General features: G+C 37.9%; 1 protein-coding gene across 1 annotated transcript in view; it reads left to right on the forward strand.

The window, feature by feature from the left end:
- LOC134656364 (adipokinetic hormone/corazonin-related peptide receptor variant I-like) overlaps window positions 1-20,032 on the forward strand; it is a 42,796-nt gene extending 22,764 nt beyond the window's left edge. The window contains exons 3-6 of the mRNA XM_063511883.1: window positions 3,246-3,351; window positions 7,315-7,404; window positions 9,469-9,583; window positions 19,881-20,032. Coding sequence (XP_063367953.1) covers window positions 3,246-3,351; window positions 7,315-7,404; window positions 9,469-9,583; window positions 19,881-20,032 — 463 coding nt within the window. The remainder of the gene's footprint in view (window positions 1-3,245; window positions 3,352-7,314; window positions 7,405-9,468; window positions 9,584-19,880) is intronic.
- Window positions 20,033-21,016: the final 984 nt, after the last annotated feature.

Raw genomic sequence — 21,016 nt, forward strand, 5'->3', positions numbered from 1 at the left:
CAGATCAGCTCGATGGTACCATAATATTGCATTGTCACCCGACTTACATGTGTATGCAAAATTTCAGCTCAATCGGAAACCGGGAAATGGATCAAATTTAACTTGCAAGATTCCATTACATTTTAGTTACAATACAGGTCGAGTTCCTATGGCCACCCCCTGTCTCCATCATCAGATCAGCAGCTCGATGGTGCCATAATATTGCATTGTCACCCGACTTACATGTGTATGCAAAATTTCAGCTCAATCGGAAACCGGGAAGTGGATCAAATTTAACTTGCAAGATTCCATTACGTTTTAGTTACATGGTCGACCTAATAAAAGCTTGTTAAAAAAAGTGTGGAGTGGTTTCTTCTAGTGGTGGGCATTTTTCTCGGGTAACATTGTCGACGGCTTGATGGAACAAAATCTCTATATCTGCTAAATTAAAAGTGTTGTTTTTTGCTGCGACCTCTCCTTTAATTTGGGGCCAGATGAGCTCAATGGGGTATTGACAGTGATAAGGAGGCAAAGCCACCCGGTCTCTGTTTTAGAGCCACCCCACACTAGCGTCTTTCGAGCGACGGCGTCTAGTCAACTCTATGGCTATTGCTTGGCGCAATGTTGGCGCAACTGCGCAGCGACGCTATTTTCCCTAGCTCTGACTATAGTTCGTTTTTTAGCATTAGAAAAAATGTAAACAATCTTGATAAGTCTTTTTATTGAAAAACACTTTTCAAAATTAAATCACGGTGAATCCGTAACAATTATGAATACTTATGAATCATCAAACGCAGCAGTCATAAATTCATAATAGACGGTCTGCGACAAGATTATTTACATTATTTTGTTTTCGTAATACGTAATACCTAGTTATTTATTTTTAAAAAGACAATTAAAAGACACGTCAATATCGCTTATCTTCTAATGCTTAAAAAACGAACTATTGACGCCGACGCTCAAAAGACAACCGACCGAAGTAAACTAGCGACCTGCCCCAGTTTCGCACGGGTTAACAAATTATACAGAAACCTTCCCCTTGAATCACTATATCTATTAAAAAAAACCGCATCAAAATCCGTTGCGTAGTTTTAAAGATCTAAGCATACATACAGACAGACAGACAGAGAGCGGGAAGCGACTTTGTTTTATACTACGTAGTGAAGTTTTCAGTTTTACAATGCCTACACGAACAAATATGTCTACACGAGCATAGGCCAAAGGTGTGGCGCCATCTATTAGAGCATAATTTTTTCTTGATTTTCCGAGGCTCGTTTTTTCTTAGACTTTACTTATCTTATACGGATACTTTACTTATCTTATACGGAATTACATAATATATCAGGCGGTCTAATAGCATGAGTTGCGTTCTCGCACGCACGGGAACGTAACTCATGCTAGACCGCCCGATATATCTGCGGCTACAAAGTCGTGTCGAATCGAAACGTTTTGTGACTGCAAATTGTTATGTCGGGCGGGTAAGGATGTTTTATCTTATCAAATTTACGCCACAATTGCGCCGAAACAAACACTTTAGATGAGGGTCGCCAGCAGTGCCGGCCCGAGCCCTTGATCAGGGTACAGCGAAATCGGGTTTTGTTTGTTCTTCGTTGAAGTTTTCAAGCGTATTTTCCACCCCCCCAACACTCGCATCTTTTAAAACTTTTTTTTATCTCATTTTGGCGCCCCCCTTGCCATCCGGCGCCCCTCCACTCGCTCTACCCTAGATCCGGCCCTGGTCGCCAGATGGGTGAAACAAATAAATTTTATATATTTTTGTATCGTAGTAAAAGTCAGATTAAGCTGACTTTGCTACAGCAATTGTGTGGAAGTGACGCAATATTCTGATTATTTATTGTAAGGAACGCGATCTTTTCAAGCACATATCATAATAATGTTTTTGACGTTTCTTAAAGCAACCTAGTCTGCAGAAGCGTTGCTGCAGAAGAATTTATGTTAATGTCCTGTATAATTGAAATTTCCGGCAGCAATGTAGTCAACAGCAATGCTGCAACAGTAACGCTAGTGTAGTCCTAATCCAAATCTAACCTTAACTTATAAATAAATATACCTAAAGTACGCGTGCTTCAAAATGGCGATTGGCGACACATCGTCTCGGATACGGGTAATTGGGGTCGTATAACATTTGAATCCTGGTGGCGTAGCACGGTCGCGTTTTTATCGCTTGTCACCATGCCTGTCATGTTCTAAGTATGTAAGTGCGAAAGGGACGCGCATAGTGACAGGTTGACAGGCGATGAAAATGGAACAGTGCTGCGCCCGCTGAATGAAAATCCAGAAATCGCTGGAATAGCTATTTTGAGACTGAATTTTCCAATATATGTAAAGTCTATTTTTTTATTCGGTAGACTAAAATGACATTTCATAGTATGAACATCATGTGTCATTTCATACTATGAAATGTCATTTTAGTCTACCGAATAAAAAAATAGATTTTATATAGGTAAGTTTTTGCATTCCCGCACCAGTGCACCACACCCACGGGTAGATACATAAGGATAACTGTTTGCTAAGTTACAATTGCTTCACAGAGTATTTATAGTCTGTCCACTTTTATTAAATAACAGATCAGGTACGACATAGTAAATCTATGGCGAACTTTGATCTTAGAAAACGGACAGGCTATACCTAGGTAAAGCCTGACCAGTAATATAATGATCATTGTCAAGAGGGCGCTGTTATTCAGGGTGACAGTTCAGTATGGTATGAAAAAATTAGTTCCAGTGAAATTCCGCAACATGGCGCGTGATCATATGAATATGGTCATCACATCAATTGGGGGTTAGTATAAAACTACGATCTATCTTTTCGCAAAAGGTCTTTTTACAAGCCTTCTTTAGCCATACTACGAATGTGAATATATAGGTCATAATAAGCCACTTATGGGCCATTTTAGATGTCCCCTACAGTATTTATTTTAATTTGTGAATTTCTATGTTATTTCTACTCAGAATCACAAGCTCTTTCTATCCTAATAGGAGAAAAAAAGTGTCCCTAGGTTTTTTTCCCATTCTGTTACCATTTTTCATAGACTTTGTATGGTGGTTTCGGATTGGAAAGATCGAAAAATGTGTGGAAATCTTGGGACACTTTTTTTCTCCTATTAGGATCAAAAGAGCTCATTATTCTGAGTAGAAATAACATAACGAATCCCAGTTTAAAAAAAAGTGTAAGGGACAACTTTAAATAAAATGGCCCTTATACATAAGGGACCAGCCTCGAAAACATGAATTGTTTTGTTACAGGTTCTTCGCGGTGCTGTACCCACTGCGGTTGCCTGCTGCCCGTACGAGGAGCAAGCAAATGCTGTACTGTGCATGGGCCATGGCCCTCGCTTGCAGTTTACCCCAGGTAATATGTACACGGTGATATTTATACAACTTTTGAATTTTCAAAAAGCTGAAATTAGATTTCTTCCCTTTTTTGAAAATACCTTTTTGCGAAGTTTCAAGTTCCTAGCTTAAAATAAAATTTGAACCCCATACAAACTTTCAACCCCTTTTTAACCCTTTTAAAGGATGATTTTTGGACGCTGAAATCACTTTTCTTTTATTCTAATAATATATCTTTATACAAGGATTCAAGCCCTTTTTTACCACCACAATTCATCTCTCATCTCAAGAGATGAATTTCGAAAAACGCTGAAATTATATTTCTTTTCTTTTAAATCATAATTATTTAAATTAAATTAAATACGTTCTAAATATCACAATTTCAGTTGATGAAAATAACTCTTTCCCAGAACTGAATTATTATATTATTACAAGCATGTTATTAATTATTTTTGGTCGCCACCGGAAAGCAAAGATTTTTCACAGCTTACAGGAAAAACTAACGAAGACAAAACTTAAATATGAGAAACAGAAAAATCAGCGGCGTGGAAACCGTTATTTTAACAACCTGTTTTTATCTGTGTTACATCCATAGAATTAGATGAACAAGAACAACTGTCAATCTTCAAAAGTGTGACCAAAAATGAAATGCAAGTGTGTGCGTAAATTGTCTATGTGAGATCAAAAATAGTGATGTCAAGTTACAACATATTAATAATCTGTCGATGTTTGATTGCTTTATCGACTACTTTTTCAAATGTGTTATTTTAAACGTTAAAATTCTACGACATTAAAACGTATAAATAACACTTGCACTGCGTGTGCTATCAAAATCCTTGCAGATTTATCTTAATGTAACTCTTACTGTGTTGGAAAGTGAAGTTTAAATTTAGTGCTAAACATGAGCACCTTCAAAAAGGTATAACATTCGTTATTATTTCAAGTCGGTTATAAAAGCTAATATCTTAATGATGTCTTGTGAAGAATTAATTACATAGCTATTAATATACCGACTAGTTATCGATACTGTCATATGAACATTTTGTCAAGCCCTAGCGTAAAGTAACAGATTATGTTTTTACACAAAATATTTTAAATTATAGACTAATATGATAAAATATTAGCACACAAAGGAAGAAAAACTTATAATGAACTGTGTAAACCGGCTTCTTACACTTTTTACGCTGTTAATTTTGACAAAATATCGTTATGAAAATTTCGCTCGGATTATCATAAATCCTCTGAAATGAGTATTTGCTTGGATTATTTGGTCCTGTGACACTGCAACCCGGCACACTACAAGACATCATCTTCACTGAATTACTTTATTTAATACTTTTCGTCCTAATCCGTGTATATTTTTCAATTCGAAAATTACCGTAATACGCTCTTGGCCGTCCGCGGCCTTTGAGTATATAGCCTAAGGAGATGTGATAACGTAAACTCTTCGAACAAATTTTTTCACCACTTTAAGCGGAGGGCGAGGTAAACACCTACAGCACACCACCAAAAGATAACTAACTCAACAGACACAGATTTTGCTGTTGCGACAAACGCACACTACAAAAAAATTCAACACATCAAAAATTACACGCACACAGACAGAGTTTTCACATAACTATGCAGCATTACATACGAACATGATAGTGATGGGTCACATCTGAAGAATGAGTCAAATCAGTTTGATGAATGAACTGAATTGTCTTATACTACCTATTTATTATAAAATTGTAAAAGTGAAAATTCTGTACATTGAAGATATTAGGTAGTCAATAAAATGATTGTTTATATGTATGGCTGTCTGTATTTATGTGTCTTTGTGTCTTAGCCAGCACGCACAGCTAAACTGTGGAATGAACTGTCGCCCGCGGGTTTTCCGGGCTGATACCTATGTAAAGATATCGTCCCATAGAAAATTTGAATTTCGCGCCTTTTTTTACTGACATTATTTGCTTGATCAGCTATATTAAACAAACCGCCGTGATTGAATGAATGAATGATTCATTCAATCATTCAAATGTCGACACTGTATTCATGTTTACATTTTTCTGTCGTTTATGTATCGCAACGGTTTTTTCTTTAAATGGAGATTGTACTTCAATATACATTTAATAGTTAGTATAAATACTTATTTATGATAGGAAACGCGATCTTGTTGCGAATTTGAGCTATCAGATCGCCTTTTACATGATAATACTGCACAAATCACCATTTTTTAAGAGAAACGTCTTGCGACACGGAACGATGCAAAATGGCGGTGAAGCGACTTCAAGTAGTTTTATATAACGTGTTTGAACAGTTGACCAATATACTTTTTCTACTCCAGCACTTAAATGTGTCAATTAAATGACTGACAGTGATATCTAAAGCAATGTCATTTGAATGCTTTGTCTATAGGCTCATAAGATGACTGCTAGCAGTCATCTTATGAGTATAATACAACTGCTTTATTTTTTTTAAAGATACAAGTTCCGATCATCTTGATTGAAAGAGGTATGTTTTCATTTACAATAATAACTCTTTTTTTTTTAAATAATAACTCAATTTTTTTTAAATAATCTCTTTTTTTTTTAATAATAACTTTTTTTTTTTTTTTTTTTTTTTTTTTTTTTTTTTTTTTTTTGCTGCAGCTGTCATAGAAAAAGTAATGTATGCAACAGCTCATAATTGGTTCTTAAAATTCTCGGGTCTTTTTTTACAAAACTCGACTACGTCTCGTTTTGTAACTTCGACCCTTGAATTTTAAGAACCCTTATTATATCACTGTTGCATAAACTACTATTGCCGGAGGGGGTCGCCCGTGTATCACATCTCCATAGGCTATATACTCAAAGTCCGCGGCCGTTGTCAAACTCAAAAGTGGTTACGTTTCCTCATTGGTAGTCTGACTCTTTCGCACTCATGGGATGTTCATATACGTGATGGCTTCGCTTTCGCACACTTAAGCTGTCTGTCAAGCGCGAGCGCGGATTCTATGTCTGTGGTTACATCATGATCGAAGTGATCTTGCTCCCAAAAATACGCTTTCTTTATAGGTAATTAAGGTAGGTACTAATAAATTAATTACAATCTCTGTGGCTACCACCAGTTTGGCACTGACACAAACGCAATCGAGAACGTAATTTACTTTCTATGCATCTCGCTCGTACTTGCATATTACTGCGAGCGAGATGTATAGATATGTACCCATAGTGAAAGCTTTGCTTAGTTGTAGGTGGATGTAAGATTCATCCCCAAATATTTATTTACACGTGAAGATTACGTAAGTTTTTATACCTACATCGATACGTTACGACATATTGAGTGATCGGATCTAATTAAATACCCGGGCTAGAATAAATTCTTGGGAACGTTTGCCAATTACGTCTTTCAGGAAATTGGAGGTTCGAAAGTAAATTGTAACTAATCCGGAAAATACGATCTTAATGCGATTTAAGCAAGGTTAGGAATGTTGTACGGTATTGGATTGGAATTGCTTACTTGCTAAGTCTTGTCCTAAAGGACAAGACTTAGCAACACCAGGGGCCCGTTTCTCACAAGCTTGTAACTTGTAATACTATACAAATGAAAGTCCTTTTCTAACAGACGGTGTCAATAAGTGACATCCGCTTGTATTACAAGTTACAAGCTTTGGAGAAACGGGCCCCAGATGCCAAATTTTCGAAGAATACATAAAAAATATAGTGGTTTATGGTGTGTTTCAATTGTGCAAGTTTTCTTTTTAAGTAAGCGGTACGGTATTCGATATTCGGTCGCATAGTTCGCAACATTCCGCCCAATACCAAATACATATTCATCAAAGTGGTATACGCCGAATACCGAATAGTTTCCGAATATTCTTTAGATCTTTATACTTCATTTTATTAGCATTATCGTCAAATAAACATTGCAAGTAAAAGCTTGTGTAAATGAATTATAAACTCTTGAAACCATTTGTACATTTTTCTTTGTTTGTGGATTAAATAAATCCCCTTTGTTCCAGAGCGTGGTATTCAGCGTGAAACAGCATCCCATGGTCCCCGGGTTTTCCCAGTGTGTCTCCTTCGAAGCGTTCAGCTCGCCATACCAAGAGGTACCTACAGCGGGTCTCTATTGTTTCCCAAAAGTTTTAAGTCATAATGTATTGGTTGCCCGCATTTTCGTTATTTGGTTCAGTTCAGAGCGGTTTCGCACTACGTCCGATCCGAATCCGATCCGAACACGTGAAAAAATGGGTCTATAAAACTCGGACCGAATTCGGATATTCGCTTACGCACTAGTCCTATCCGAACCCGTGAAAATATGGGTCTAACTCGGACCGAATTTGGATATTCGCTTATGCACTAGTCCTATCCGAACCCGTGAAAATATATCTAACTCGGACCGAATTCGGATATTCGCTTAAACGCACTAGTCCTATCCGCATACCCCGCCCGCCCCGCTGCCCCTCTGCTCGTACGCAGCTCGGCTTTAACTCGGACGCAGTGCGCGAGCGTTCATAGAAATAATACTAAGGCTACTTCGGTCCGTCAAAAATCTTCTCCGGAATGGAGATTCTAGAATGACGGAAAGAAATCGGATGACGGATATCGGATGTAGTGCGTAACTTATACCATAGAAATAGTTCTACGGCTACAACGGACCATATTTTCACGGGTTCGGATCGGATTCCGATCGGACGTAGTGCGAAACCGCCCTCACTCTTCAGGATTGCTATAAAACCTAACATAACCTGACCTATATATAGGATAATCTTAACGAAAATCCTGAAAAGATAACAGTTCCAATTTTAGGACTAATTATAATATGACAAACAATACATTATGACTTAAAACTTTATGGGAAACAAAGGGACCCCACCTAACAGCAGTGATATTCAAAATAAAATTAGAAATAGTTTAGAATCATTCAACATGAAAATATACGGAAGAAGGAGTATAACCAAAAATACTGAGGTATTCAAATTACATTTATAGGGTATGAATTCGATCCGGATTGGTCATTGGATATGGATCGGATCAGTTAACGTAGTGCAAGCGATTGTCATCTTATATAAGTAGGCACCCTGTTTTAATATTTTATTTTATCCTTTATTAAGTTTTTATTTTAAAGTAATTTTTTAACCCTTAAATGCATGACCTTTTCTTTTTGCCCGAAATTAATATATGTATCACGTAATTGTTTGCCGATTCTAGGAAAAATAGTAAAAAAAAAATATAACTTCGATTTTCACTGCGAAATCAGTGTTAGAAGTTGAAATGGCTAAATCATATTTATGTAAATATGTAATTTTCAGTATATAATAGATATATGATTTTTTTACTACCATTAGAAAGGTACACTATTTGTGATATACCTATGATAAAGTTTGTAAATATAAAATAATTACAAACCCCGAAAAATCTGCCCAAAATCACATACCTACTAAAAATCAGGGATGTTGCGAACATCCGCATCCGCATCCGCAACTGCGGAACTTCCGCATTATTTTCGACATCCGCATCCGCATCCGCATCCGCATAAAATCGATGCGGAGCTTATGCGGATGCGGATGTCGAACAAGTCGGTACAGGAACGTCTTAGCGGCGGCGTAAGTGCTAAGTAATTTCGTCATTACCTATAACGATATCGTCTAAAATAGTCTAGATCCTGAAGAGTCGGCCAAGTTACTGTTTATTAAATATAACGCACTTATATTCTTGCACAAATACTAAACGTTTCGTTTTTTTTTTTAATAAAAAGTATACTAAAAATTTAATATTTGACGTTTTTTAAGTACGTAATCTTGACATCCGCATCCGCATCCGCATCCGCGGATGTGAGCCTTTAAATATCCGCATCCGCATCCGCATCCGCATCCGCGGATGTCAAAAAATCTGCATCCGCAACATCCCTGCTAAAAATCATCAACTTCTAGGTTTTTCTAAGTTTTCCGACATTTCGTCTATAAACAAATGTAATTTTTATAAATTAAAATACTGCGTAAATTTATGTAATAATTCGGAAAGTTTTATTAGTTTTACTATTGAAATAATATACAGGAACAAATAGAATTTGTTTAACCATTAATCTGTGAGCTGTCTAATGCTTTGTAGACATTTGGCAACACTATGCATTTTAGGGTGAAATTAGGTAGTTTAATAATTATGTTGAACAGGTGGCATACAACGTGTTCTGCCTGTGCGCGATGTACTTTCTACCACTAGCTGTCATCACTGCCTGCTACGTGCGCATCTTTGCTGAGATACACCACAGCAGCAAGGAGATTGAAGGTGAGATACACCACAACAGTAATCACAAACATTGTGCAACTAGAGGGGTAAGTGAAATATTGGAAACGAGGGTGTTGATTCGCGACAGCCGCAGGCTGTGGAGTGAATTAAATACACAAGTTTGTTTATATCTAAGTAATTTATTTTACAATTTATTTTTTAGAACCATTTATGTACCTACTCGAGATTTTAACCAAGTTACGGGTTATAAAGCAACGTATGTAGAAGATAAACTATTTGACTATCCTTATAAGTACATAAGAGCGGTATATCGAATACCTTTAAACGAGCAATTCTTGTTTATTTATATATTTATTTATTTATTTATTTATATATATATTTCGGGGATCTCGGAAACGGCTCTAACGATTTCGATGAAATTTGCTATATGGGGGTTTTCGGGGGCGAAAAATCGATCTAGCTAGGTCTTATCTCTGGGAAAACGCGCATTTTCGAGTTTTTATATGTTTTCCGAGCGAAGCTCGGTCACCCAGATATTGGTCTTTATGCAAATACACCGTTCGACAGTATTTATAAATATAATATTACACAACTAAAATTGTAACTGTTGTTGTTGCTGTTGTTGTGTTGTACTTGTTGTAAGAGGATTAGGCGGAAGCAATCTTTCGTAGGTATCTATGATTTACGGCCAACATATGGATATGTACCTACATGCTACATCGCCTACACGGAAATACCTCGTAACAGTCGTAATCATTATATTACCTACCGCGGTATTCGGAAAACAAGATCCGTTCTAGAGAAGAGAACGATATGATATGTATTAGATACCAACTAGTTTAGATTTCAACTAGATCTTTTGAAGCTCAATTCGGGCAACCAATGTCACTTTTACGTTAAATTATCGTTTTAAGATCGTTTTGAGATCTAAAAATACATAACGAGTTGTTCTAGACATTGTTAAAATCATATTAACTCACATTTATAGACGGGTCTAACGCGTTAGACCCGTCTATAAATGTGAGTTAATATGTGTTCAAAACGCTAAGGTTATATAGTTAGAATATTATATTGTGAAAATCGTTCAAGAGTATCTCCAGAATCGCGGATATGTCAAATTTGACAGGTTATATCTTAAAAATATCGTTATCGTATCTTGGTGATGTCTAAGAGATATCTAGTAGATGTCTATTTCAAAATCAGAATCGGGCCCCTAGCCAATTGCAATTGCGACAAGGAAAACTCAGGGAAAATTGCTCGAGATCATACTTTTTATGAATAAAAAGTTTGAAGTGGGTTGGAAGAGCCCGGTACTGATCAATATGTAGGTACCCTACTTATTGTAAGTGAAGCAATATATTGAGAAAGTTTTTGAGGAGTTATTACGTCAGAGCATGGTTCAACATGTTTTTTACAAGCTTTTATTTAACTTGCAAAGTTTGTACGTAGGTAGGTACCTGTATTTTCGGGTAAAATCTTGAAAAATGGGTCTACCACTTCCCAGTTCGATGACAATGCAATAATGAAATTGAATGGTACTATCGAACTGATCTGGTGATTGACACGGTAGATGGCCATAGGATCTCTGTGATAAAACAACGCAACCTCATTGTGTTTGGTTGTGTTAGAATCAGGGATGTTGCGAACATCCGCATCCGCATCCGCAACCGCGGAACTTACGCATTATTTTCAACATCCGCATCTGCATCCGCATCCGCATAAAATCGATGCGGAGCTCATGCGGATGCGGATGTCGAACAAGTCGGTACAGGAACGTCTTAGCGGCGGCGTTAGTGCTAGGTAATTTCGTCATTAGTGTCATTACCTATAACGAAATCGTCTAGATCCAGAAAAGTCGGCCAAGTTACTGTTTATTAAATATAACGCACCTATATTCTTGCTCAAATACTAAATGTTTCGTTTTTTTTAAATAAAAAAAGACTAAAAATGTAATATTTGACGTTTTCTAAGTACCTAATCTTGACCGCATCCGCATCCGCGGATGTGAGCTTTTAGATATCCGCATCCGCATCCGCATCCGCGGATGTCAAAAAATCTGCATCCGCAACATCCCTGGTTAGAATCGTGTCGTTGAGTATTAGTTGCCTGTTGAAAGAAAGTACAGTCAGCGATAAAAGCTTGTATCAAAAATGCAATTTATGTTTTAATAACTTATTTCAGTGTATTTCTATTTTGATTTAATGACCGCTGTAGATAATCTAATTGATATGTTGGAAACAACCTAAATCAAGATTACTGTTTATAAATTAAAAACACAAAACTTTCTAAAATGAAATTGGACACAGAATTATAATACTTTATTGTTTACAAATGAAACAAAGAAAGGACTTCCGCTATGCAAATATTAGAATTTGTTTTAACTTGCCTTTGTGGCTATAGAACATTATAATTATTTTATGGTTACCGAGGAATATTAATAAAACTACGTTCCATTTCAGTGAGGTATGTTGGGACAAGTGTGGATAATTCAGTTAGTTATCTATAAAACGGAGCGTCACTTTTGACACTGACAGCTTGTAAGGTGCAACAAAAAATATGTAGGTATGCAAAGTAGGTACACTTCGTAGGTAGGTACTTATTAATAAAAATCATTATCTTTTCGGATAATCCTTACAAAAGTGAAGAAAAAAACCATGAAGGCTTACCAACTTGTCAAAATAGTACGCACTTATCCCAAAATGCCGCCTCCTTTATTCTATCGTTTGTTATTTCCAAAATCCTTTCATATTTGAAAATACAATACAATACAAATACTCTTTATTGCACACCTCATTACAGAAAACAATACAGATAATACAGGAAGAAGAGGTTAAACAACAGGCGGTCTTATCGCTAAAAAGCGATCTCTTCCAGACAACCTTTAGGTAGCGGAAATTAATAAATTTATGTCAACATAAAATACATGTTTGATTTTTCAAGATATTATCTACTTTTGTATAATTTTTAATTTTGGTTATATTTTCAGTACAAAATTTAGGTACTACCACAGAATAACTAATATACCGTACAGAAAATTCACTCCTTCACAAAAGTCAGATTTAGGTATAAAATTACACCTATATCGCCGCCTGCAAGCAAAATTGAAACTTATAACCGCGCACGAACCGTGAATCTCCTTTGCGCGCCGCAGTTTTATGACCGAGCTGTGAGTGTCGGCACGGGGTTATCACTTGACAAGTTTTTTATACCTAAAGTCTATTTTTTATTCGGTAGACTAAAATGACATTTCATAGTATGAACATCATGTGTCATTTCATACTATGAAATGTCATTTTAGTCTACCGAATAAAAAAATAGACTTTATACCTACCCACTGATTTATTATTTTTAAGATAAATATGTAGGAATTACAAACGTTGATTATGTAGTGTATGATGAATAGCAATAAAAATCTATCTATCTAAACATATTTTTTTATCCGGAGATAGTATGTCTGATTCTCACAGAAGTAAGTTTCGAAGCCATTGTGTAATTTCAATTTTGCGCGAGCGCCACGTGACATGACTATCGTGCACGCCGAGCGGCAGCCCACTGCCATACGCCTGTCTGATGGGCGCGCCGGCCAAATGTACCTAAACTGCGGAGTGACACCCCCCTGGTACTACTACGAAAGTGGACGACCGCCCCGAAACCGCCTTTCATACAAATGTAGTCCGTCTCGGGGATAAGCGGACGCCCCTTTCCTCTTAAGTATATTCATATCTAGTTGAACTACAGAATAAATAATATTACAAGGTACAGAATATTCACTGTCTAACATTACGCGTCTATTACGACAGATATGACCGCTAGGTGACGCAAAGGCGAGCAGGCGTCCGTTCCGTAGCAATGCGCGGCAACTACTATGGCTAGACAACAAAATTGGTGTGGGGCCCATTGACGTATAATCTAAGGACGGGCTAATGGGGCACTAAAAATGGTACAAGTTCAGCGGTGCTACTCACGAATTCCAGCCAATCGTGCAGTCTAACGCAACTAGTTGTGACCAATAGCGCGCGTAATGCGAACTCGTCAACCAATCGCGCGCGTGATGCAAACTCATCTACCAATCGCGTTGTAGCGATTACACACCGCTGTACTGGCGGCCCCTGTCATGCCTCATTATTATTGCCCGTAAAGCCAGTCCCTAGATATCCATGTCAATGTGTGGGCCGCATGTACTTGTAACGAAATCGCGGAGTGAGCCACGCCTTTGAACTAACTTGACGAACAGTTAACCCACTTTCCACAAATTGGAACCGTTTAAAAATATACTCCAATAGAAAAATGTTTCCTTTGGTGTCGTTTGAAAACTATATTGCATTCTATTCGTTTGCGACTTTTCAATTTATTTTTCTTCTGTGGTGTGCGAATTGAAACGCAAAGAGCTCAAAGCGAGAAGGCAAACGGGGTGTCCTCGCATCGGCAAACACGGGAAATAACGCACAATATCAACTTTATAGGGTTCCGTATCGCGTATTTCCGTTTCCGTGTTCAATTGGCGACACTGAACCCGTCGAACCCGCACGCTTTTGTATAACGATGGAATTGAATTACGCACACAGACTACACGTGTTCAATTCGTTTCAAATAGACTTCAAGAGTTATGGATTGTTAAATAAAAGCTATAAGGTCAACCGAGATAAATGCGTCAGTTGAGGTAAATGCGTCTTTTAAAGATATCTTCGAAACGCCACATATTATAACTATTATAGCCGTCTGCATTAAAAGTTCAGTGACCACACTTCAAACAGAGAGGGTTGCAATAGTTCTAAAATGTTCCGTTTAGAAGAAATCTTTAAAAATGTACCTCAAGTAAAAAAAAATTACGCATTTACCTCGGTTCCCGCGGGCGTTATGGATTGTTGAAAAAAGCTATAACTCCCTAGGGAACAATATAGACCTTTATCCTTTTGTAAACCTGAATGAAATAAGATCTTTTTCGAGCTCGTGTGATGAAATAAATATGTATGTGTGCCTGTTATGGTATCGTAGCACTCAAACTGGTGATTCGATTTGAGTACGCTCTTCGGCCAAGCTAGGCTATCTGACATCTGACAGACCTGTGATATTTTTAGTTAGGTCTAAGATGGGTTTTTAAATTTTGACTTATTTCAAAAGAGAAGTAAAAGAACCATAGGTACCATACACTTTTATCTTCAAAAAAAACTTCAAAAATGTATTGTAGGTACACAAAAACATTTTCAGGGATGCTAAGATTATCCTAATTATGTACTTATTGACAAAGTGTAGGTACCTACCTCAGCTAAGAAATATATTATATCAGCAGGCATCGGAGTTTTTGTCGCATGGTAAGACTAATAGCAAGCTATGGAGTCGACATTTGCCATAAATGTAAACTCTTATTCATACTCATACTCATTTATTTAATTTATCTTAAAATGCCTTTAGAGCGGTCGGATGTGTATATTATCTTAGTAGAATGATATAAAAAAAAAAATTCTATTACATTATGAATTCATAACTTCAACTATTTTAACATACAACTATACAAACTACATCGCTGCGAAAGACCTAATGTCATGTAGGTACTGACCGCTGATAAAAATGACAATGAAAAATCTGCTATAGTGTGCTTGAGTTGTGAAGTACAACTCGCCCAATTGAAACATACATTTATTGCAACAAATGAGGTTTAATAAATTAAACTAAAAAGAACAGATTACTAAATAGTTACTACGTATATAACGTAGTAACTATTTAGTAATCTGTTCTCATATTAAATAAAATTAATCATGAGTATGAGTATGAATAAGAGTTTACATTTATGGCAAATGTCGACTCCATAGCTTGCTATTAGTCTTACCATGCGACAAAAACTCCGATGCCTGTATATCGTAGCTCTGGTTCAGCCTGTCTCGCAGAGGTAACCCAGACTCAAGTCTATTTATTTATTTAAACTTATTAATTGCACAAAGAAAAAAGCGCTGGTGGCCTAGCGGTAAGAGCATGCGACTTGCAATCCGGAGGTCGCGGGTTCGAACCCCGGCTCGTACCAATGAGTTTTTCGGAACTTATGTACGAAATATCATTTGATATTTACCAGTTCGCTTTTCGGTGAAGGAAAACATCGTGAGGAAACCGGACTAATCCCAATACGGGCCTAGTTTACCCTCTGGGTTGGAAGGTCAGATGGCAGTCGCTTCCGTAAAAACTAGTGCCCACGCCAATTACTGGGATTAGTTGCCAAGCGGACCCCAGGCTCCCACATGAGCCGTGGCAAAATGCCGGGACAACGCGAGGAAGATGATGATTAATTGCACAAAGTAGGTACATGTAACGAAACCAAACTTACCGCGGTATTCGGAAAACAAGATCCGTTCTAGACTAGAGAACGATACGATATGTAGGTACTAGATACGTTGTAGTTTAGATTTCAACTAGTTCTCTTTTATTTACAGCTCAATTCGGGCAACAAATGTCACTTTTACGTTAAAATATCGTAATAATCTCTTGTGGAAATCGTTCAAGAGTATCTCCAGAATCGCGGAAATGTCAAATTTGACAGGCAAGATCTTAAACATATCGTTGTCGTATCTTGGTGATGTCTAATAGACATCTAATGGATGTCTAGTTCAAAATCCGAATCGGGCCCTTAATCCATCCTTAACTTAACGCCAAACATAACTTGTAGCTCATTTTTTTTAAACATTTTCAGTTTCAAAAAGTCCAGATGATAAGATAAGGCGGCCGGCTATTTCAGGATTTCCGTCCTAAATTGGACTTTAATTATTCAGCAACAAGGTTCCCGTTCGAAGACACGCCGTAAATACAGTTCCTGTAAACATTCGTGAAACAAGTCTTAGCGGGCTACACGGCTGACATACATCAAAACCTTGTAGGTGTCATTGAAAATAATATTTATTTAATATTGGGACATAATAATCTTTAATAGAAAAAAACCGACTTCTCTAACTACTAGCCTAACCCACTTAACGGTGCTTATACTTTATTTGGTAATATGTATACATTTTATGGTAATCATAGTGGTTGATTTAGTTTAGGTATCATAGTGGTTTTCCGGGTCAAGGTCCGGGTCTGGGTCCGAGTCCGAGTACGGGTCCGAGTCCGGAGTCCGGGGCCCAATCCAAGTCAAAATCGAAATTGAAAATCACAAAACGTGTACTATGCGTCGTTGAGGAGTTCTGTTCTGATCATCATCAGCAGTTCCACTTCATCAAATGCCACAATTTTTAATGTAAATGCTTGATTTTCTGATGAAAATATATAAAATTCTATACGGATGCCTTTAAGATTTGAGAAGTTCCCTCGATTCCTCATGGATACCATGTTCAGGACTTGAGATTGACATAAATGTGTCTAAAAACCTAACTTGCTTAACAAACATAACGAAAAGGACAAATTGCCAAATGCGAGCTATGCGTCGTTGAAGAGTTCCGTTATGATCATCATCAGCAGTTCCACTTCATCAAATGCGACAGTTTTTAATGAAAATGCTCGATTTTCTGATGAAAATACAAAAATCTCTATACGCATGCCTTTAAGATTGGAGGAGTTCCCTCGATTCCTCGTGGATCCCATCATCAGAACTCGAGCTTGACAAAATTGTGGCTTAAAAACTTAACTTGCTTAACAAACATAACGAAGAGGACAAATCGCCAAACGTGAACTATGCGTTGTTGAAGAGTTCTGTTCTGATCATCATCAGCAGTTCCACTTCATCAAATGTCACTTTTTTTATGTATATGCTTGATTTGTTGATGAAAATACAAAAATCTCTATACGCATGCCTTTAAGATTTGAGGAGTTCCCTCGATTCCTCATGGATCCCATCATCAGCACTCGAGCTTGACAAAAATGTAGCTTAAAAACTTAACTTGCTTAACAAACATAACGAAGAGGACAAATCGTCAGACGTGTGCTATGCATCGTTGAAGAGTTCCGTTCTGATCATCATCAGCAGTTCCACTTCATCAAATGTCACTTTTTTGAATGTATATGCTTGATTTGTTGATAAAAATACAAAAATCACTACATGTGTGCCTTTAAGATTTGAGGAGTTCCCTCGATTCCTCATGGATCCCATCATCAGAACTGGGTTTTGACAAAAACGGGACCAATCTGTATGCATATACATACAATCAAAAAAATAATTTTCAAAATCGGTCCAGTAATGACGGAGATATGGAGTAACAAACATAAAAAAAAAAAAAAAAAAACATACAACCGAATTGATAACCTCCTCCTTTTAGATTTGGAAGTCGGTTAAAAAGACAAACTAAACAATAAAACTAAACTACATGCATTACAAAATAATCTTATAAATAAAAAATGCTCCCCCAGGTCACTGCCATGTGTTATAAACATGCTTTCGTATGTCCGGATGATCTCCTTTGCAGGTCGCATTTCTAAATGAATGAATGAATGATGTTTTATTCGAAACACACATACACACACTACACTAAATTAGGCTTAAATCTAGGTAAATTAGTAGGTAAGTAACAGTGTTGCGAGGGGTTCCAGAAAAGGATAACACTCAGCATGTGTCGCAGCACATGAGTTGTGTTACGACGCTGATTTTCAGTGTACCCATTAACACTTAAAACAAACACAAAACAACACAGAACATAAAAACAAAACCGAAGCAGAATACAACAGAATGTGCAGTTGACACTGTAATTTATTTATAAAACCGGGACATGTTTATTTATAAATATTTGGAGAATACATAAATAGATACATTATTATCTATATAAACTCTATAACACAGAAGTCGGTACAAATACAGGTGAGGGTAGGTAAAGGTAAAGGTCGGCTAGGTGGAGATCTTTTGTTCCTTGAGAAGGTGTAGTTTCAGTTTAGAATTGAACACGTATAGTGAACTGGCATTTCTTATTGGTGGCGGGAGATTGTTCCAGCACCGCGTGGCTGCGTATCGGAAGCTGCCACGGAAACTAGCCGACCTGTGTACTCTCTCGACCGATTCTCGTAAAAATTTGTGAGCAGATAAAGGACGTGCCAATCTTATCTTATCTTATCGCGAGGTCTACAGCTCAACGGCCACTAGTGTATATTTTGACAGATTTTTGCTTGAACATGTCAATTAGAGGCTGAAGTGCTTTATGTTATTTAACTGTCCTATAAAATTTAGCCCAAAGCATTTACTAGGTTTTTAAATAATGCAGCCAAACGGAATTTGTTTGGTCTCTTTTATCTCTCTGAATTATATAATCGAGAAGGTAATCTTCTTTTGAAGTACGAGAATGTTTACGCAGGCTAAATGAGTAGGTACTTGAGAGATAATCCGACGGAGCTGTAAATGAGAGAGTGCTGAACAAAGTATTTAACATCAAGCGCGGAAATCGAGCTCGAAATTTAGTTATCTACTGTCGCTATGTTATATATCTTCGACATGCGCCGTAGGCCTTTCCGGAGGGTGGATACGTGAGTAAGCAGTGCAAATTGAAGGGGTTATTAGATATATATTTTGCCGTATCCGTTTCTGCTAATCTTTGTTAACCCTTTACTCTTTAGTCCGTAGCGGCAAAACATACTTGCCGTCATACTTAAAACAAAAACGCGTCTCTACTATAAGAATTACGGTTCGAAATCGAATGACTAGAAAGGAATGGTTAAATGGTTAAAGAACACTTTTCGCCTTTCTCAACCAATTCTCGTGAAATTTTGTGAATAGGTTTCATAATTATATACCTACCTATGACCTATAGTTATTATTTCTATTCAGTATGTGGAATTTTAAGTGGATTTAGTTTAAAATTATAGCTGTTCTAGCGAGGTATCTACAGCCTAATGGCTGCAAATAAATACAAATCTAATGATTTGTATTTATTTATTTAAACTTTATTGCACATACAAAGAAAAATTAAAAAATGGCGGACTTAGTGCCAAAAGGCAGTCCCTACCTGTCAACCATTGGATCAAACAGAGGAGAAGTTTAATCGTGAAGTCAAATATTATATATAAACATAATAAAATAAGCCTACAAAATGTGATTAAATACTACTAATTATACAAGATGGAGAATATTATTCTAAATCTATTGTTATTGTAAAGGGGCCCACTGATTACTAGTCCGCCGGATGATATCGGCCTGTCAGTTGTTCGGAACTGTCAACTTTTTGTTCTAACTGGCAGCACAGAATAAATAATAGTACTAGGTACAGAAAACTCACTCTCTAACAAAACGCGTCTGTTACGACCAGCACAGATATGGCCGCTAGGTGGCGACAGCGCCACGCGCGGCTTATGGCTTTCCCCAAAATTCTGGCAGGCCGATTTCGTCCGGCGGACTGGTAATCAGTGGGCCCCTTAAATATGTACCTATTGTTGGCAGGCAGTCGTCGCGCCGGCGGGCCGGTGCGCCTGCGCCGCTCCGACCGGCGCGTGCTGCAGCGCGCAAGACGCCGCACGCTCAGAATGACCGTCACCATCGTTAGCGTGTTCGCGCTGTGCTGGCTGCCATACGCCACCATGTGCATGTGGTGAGTGACCGTCATGTACTTATGTGGATGATGATCCTCTGTGGTGAGTATGACTGTCACGATTGGCATGTCGAACGTCAAAAGCCTACGTTTAATACTACTACAACCATCGTCTGCGTCACATCACGTGCTTGCCGTAGTATGCCACCATACATGCATGTGGTGAGTGACGACCTGTCGCCACCATCGTCTGTGGTGAGAATAACAGTCACCATCGTTAGCGTATACGCGCTGTGCTGGCTGCCGTCCGCCACCATGTGCATGTGGCGAGTGGCCATCATCGGTGGTGATGAGAATGGCCGTCACGACGACAGATGATAAAAACCCTAAAAACCGACCATACTTACCGACTACGTGGTACTGCAAAGGATAGTACAGTAAGGCTAAGGCTAACCAACCACGTAGTAACCGATCTCCGTATCCCCAGGTGGATGGTAGACCGGGACTCGGCCCGCGAGATCCCGAGCCGCGTCCAAGGCCTGCTGTTCGCCATGGCCGTCTCCAACTCCTGCATGAACCCGCTGGTGTACGGGTCCTACCGCCTCAACTTCAGGAGTATGGCGCGGAGGTTCTGCAAGGGCTGCTGTGTGGCCACCAGCGCTTCTGACACCATAGGTGAGGCAGGACTTAGTTTGGCGAAGAGTCCATCTGAACATTTAGTATTTATTTATTTAATCGTATGGCGATATGGTCATTATGGTCACATAGGAAAAAATATTTCTATTTATAAGGCAACATCCAAGTTTTGCAACCCCTGCACAGCATCGGGCGTCAAGTCAAATATCCGTCTAATACCTATATCAAATCAAATCGAATCAAATATCATTTATTATCAGGCAACTAAGGCCCATAGATACATACATTACAAACTAACATACATACAATATTAAAAATCTTACAAGCTAAAAAATATTGTATTTCGGCGACACGATGGTTTTCTGTTGTGTCGCCTGTTCCGGTGTAGGATTTGGCAGATTCCCACGGAACC

The sequence above is a fragment of the Cydia amplana genome, chromosome 18 (assembly GCF_948474715.1).
Source record: "Cydia amplana chromosome 18, ilCydAmpl1.1, whole genome shotgun sequence".
In the NCBI taxonomy this organism is placed as follows: domain Eukaryota; kingdom Metazoa; phylum Arthropoda; class Insecta; order Lepidoptera; family Tortricidae; genus Cydia; species Cydia amplana.